The 3,569-nt window shown below is 32.8% G+C and overlaps 1 protein-coding gene across 1 annotated transcript in view; it reads left to right on the forward strand.

The window, feature by feature from the left end:
- Positions 1-322: 322 nt before the first annotated feature.
- tbx21 (T-box transcription factor 21) overlaps positions 323-3,569 on the forward strand; it is a 49,439-nt gene continuing 46,192 nt past the window's right edge. Inside the window, exon 1 of the mRNA XM_061931689.1 lies at positions 323-942. Within this exon, the coding sequence (XP_061787673.1) occupies positions 413-942 (530 nt within the window). The 5' untranslated portion in view covers positions 323-412. The remainder of the gene's footprint in view (positions 943-3,569) is intronic.

A 3,569-nucleotide genomic window follows, 5' to 3' on the forward strand; every position in this document is an offset into this window, starting at 1 on the left:
TGTTCAAACAATTCAAGCTTTTTTTTAAACACAAAAACAGCAAAGGTAAAAACTATTTGACACCCGTTTCATTTCGCGCGTGACGTCACAATACTATTTACCTCTGTTGGCTGCTATAATAATCGTGTCAATATTGACAGGACGCGCGCGCTGACTTCTAATGAGCGTGCACGCGGCCAGTGCACCGGGACACACCTCCAAAATAAGAGCGCAGGCTAAATGTATATATCACACGTTGGCACGAGTGCACGAGAGCTGCAGTCAGCAGGAGCGGAGGGCGAGTTGAGAATGTTCTAAAGAGGATCCAGAAGGTTCTAAAAAAAAAAAAAAAAAAAAAAAAAAGGGGTCCCAGTTAGTCGACGCGCAGGTCTGGATGCGCACGTGAGCCTTATGACTTTTGGCGGGACTGCAAATGGGCGGCAAAGGTGGCAACCTCTACCTCAGCATGTTGAGCGGCGCCGAGGCGCAGACCCTGGCGAAGACCCCCGAAGGGAGCGGACACCTCCACCGCGGCGGCGCCAAGGACCTGGCGGACTTGAAGATGGGCATCCAGGACGCGCGGTTCTACTACCCGGACTCGGTGGCGGGCGCCCAGGACGCCCTGGCCCTGCAGTACCACGCGGAGCAGGCGGCCGGCGGCTTCGGGGCGCAGCCCGCCCGCTTCTACGCGCAGACGCTCGCCGGCTGCCCGTACGGGGGCGTGCAGCGCTCGCCGCCGAGGAGCGCCGCGGGACCGGGCTACGGGGACGGCTTCCCCGCGGCGGGCAAGGACTCGTACCCGCCGTCGCCGGAGAGCTTCGCGGCGGGCTACCAGCGGGCCGGCCTGTACCCGCTGCCCGGCCTGCAGCTGTGCGGCAAAACGCAGGCGCTCCTCAACAACTACCCGCTGTGGGCCAAGTTCCACAAGTTCCACACCGAGATGATCATCACCAAGCACGGCAGGTGAGACGCGCCTTCACTTCATGGGCACAATAATAACCTTATGAATATTATTAATAACAATATGAGAGGAATATGAATAATAACTACATGATAGCAATAAGAATAATAACAACGTGAAAATGAATAATAACATTAAAGTTATAGGAATATAAATAATAACTACAAGGACATAATAAGAATATGAATAATAACATTAAAGTTATACGAATATGAATAACAACTACAAGAACATAATAGGAATATGAATAATAACAACATTAAAGTTATAGGAATATGAATAATAACAACATTAAAGTAATAGGAATATGAATAATAACTACAAGAACATAATAGAAAAATATGATTAACAACATTAAATATAGGAATATGAATAATAACTACAAGAACATCATAGGAATATGAATAACAACAACATTAAAGTTGTAGGAATATGAACAACAACGTTAAAGTTGTAGGAATATGAATAATAACTACAAGAACATAATAGGAATAGGAATAATAACAACATTAAAGTTATAGGAATATGAATAATAACAACATTAACGTTATAGGAATATGAATAATAACAACATTAAAGTAATAGGAATATGAATAATAACTACAAGAACATAATAGAAAAATATGATTAACAACATTAAATATAGGAATATGAATAATAACTACAAGAACATCATAGGAATATGAATAACAACAACATTAAAGTTATAGGAATATGAACAACAACGTTAAAGTTGTAGGAATATGAATAATAACTACAAGAACATAATAGGAATATGAATAATAACATTAAAGTTATAGGAATATGAACAACAACATTAAAGCTGTAGGAATATGAATAATAACTACAAGAACATAATAGGAATATGAATAACAACAACATTAAAGTTATAGGAATATGAATAACAACATTAAAGTTGTAGGAATATGAATAACAACATTAAAGTTATAGGAATATGAATAATAACATTAAAGTTATAGGAATAGGAATAATAACAAGAACATAATAGGAATATGAATAATAACATTACATTTATAGGAATATGAATAATAACATTAAAGTTATAGGACTATGAATAATAACTACAAGAACATAATAGGGATATGAATAATGACATTAAAGTTATACGAATATGAATAACAACTACAAGAACATAATAGGACTATGAATAATAACAACATTAAAGTAATAGGAATATGAATAATAACTACAAGAACATAATAGAAAAATATGATTAACAACATTAAATATAGGAATATGAATAATAACTACAAGAACATCATAGGAATATGAATAACAACAACATTAAAGTTATAGGAATATGAACAACAACGTTAAAGTTGTAGGAATATGAATAATAACTACAAGAACATAATAGGAATATGAATAACAACAACATTAAAGTTATAGGAATATGAATAACAACATTAAAGTTGTAGGAATATTAATAACAACATTAAAGTTATAGGAATATGAATAATAACATTAAAGTTATAGGAATATGAATAAAAACATTACATTTATAGGAATATGAATAATAACATTAAAGTTATAGGACTATGAATAATAACTACAAGAACATAATAGGAATATGAATAATGACATTAAAGTTATAGGAATATGAATAATGACATTAAAGTTATAGGAATATGAATAATAACATTAAAGTTATAGGAATATGAATAATAACGACAAGAACATAATAGGAATGTGAATAACAACATTAAAGTTATAGGAATATGGATAATAACTACAAGAACACAATAGGAATATGAATAATAACATTAAAGTTATAGGAATATAAATAATATCAACGTTTTGGAATATGAATAACAACTTACAAGAACATAATAGGAATAGGAATATTAACATTAAAGTTATAGGAATATGAATAACAACTACAAGAACATAATATGAATATTAATAACATGAACAGGATGGAAATGTGACTAATAACACCATAGAATGATAGGAATATGAATAATAACATTAACATGGTAGCAATATGAATAATAATAACATTAACATGGTAGCAATATGAATAATAATAACATTAACGTGATAGAAATATGAATATTAATCCAATAAAAAATGATAGGAAAACAAATAACATTAACATGATAGAAATATAAATAATAATAGCATGAACATGATAGGAATATGAATAATAACGTGATAGAAATATATATAAAAACACCATAAAACTGACAGGAATATGACTCAGGGAGGAGGACGCCCCTGCCATGCAGAGTCCCCAGGGATTGTACAACTAGTCCTTTCAACAAATTCTAATTTTTTTTTTTAAATGGTGGGAATATTAATAACATTAACATGAAATACATATGAATAATAATATTAAAATGATAGGAATATGAATAATAACCCCACAACAATTATATGAATATGATTATATTAACATGATAGAAATATCAATAATAACATAAATGATAGAGATAATAATAACCCCATATATATGATAGGAATATGACTAATAACCCCATAAAAATGATAGGAATATGTATAATAACATCATAATACTGATATGAATAGGAATAGCACCATAAAAATTATCGAAATATAAATAATAACATGAACATGATAGAAATATGAATATTAACTCAAATAAAAA

The sequence above is a fragment of the Nerophis lumbriciformis genome, linkage group LG39, assembly GCF_033978685.3.
Source record: "Nerophis lumbriciformis linkage group LG39, RoL_Nlum_v2.1, whole genome shotgun sequence".
In the NCBI taxonomy this organism is placed as follows: domain Eukaryota; kingdom Metazoa; phylum Chordata; class Actinopteri; order Syngnathiformes; family Syngnathidae; genus Nerophis; species Nerophis lumbriciformis.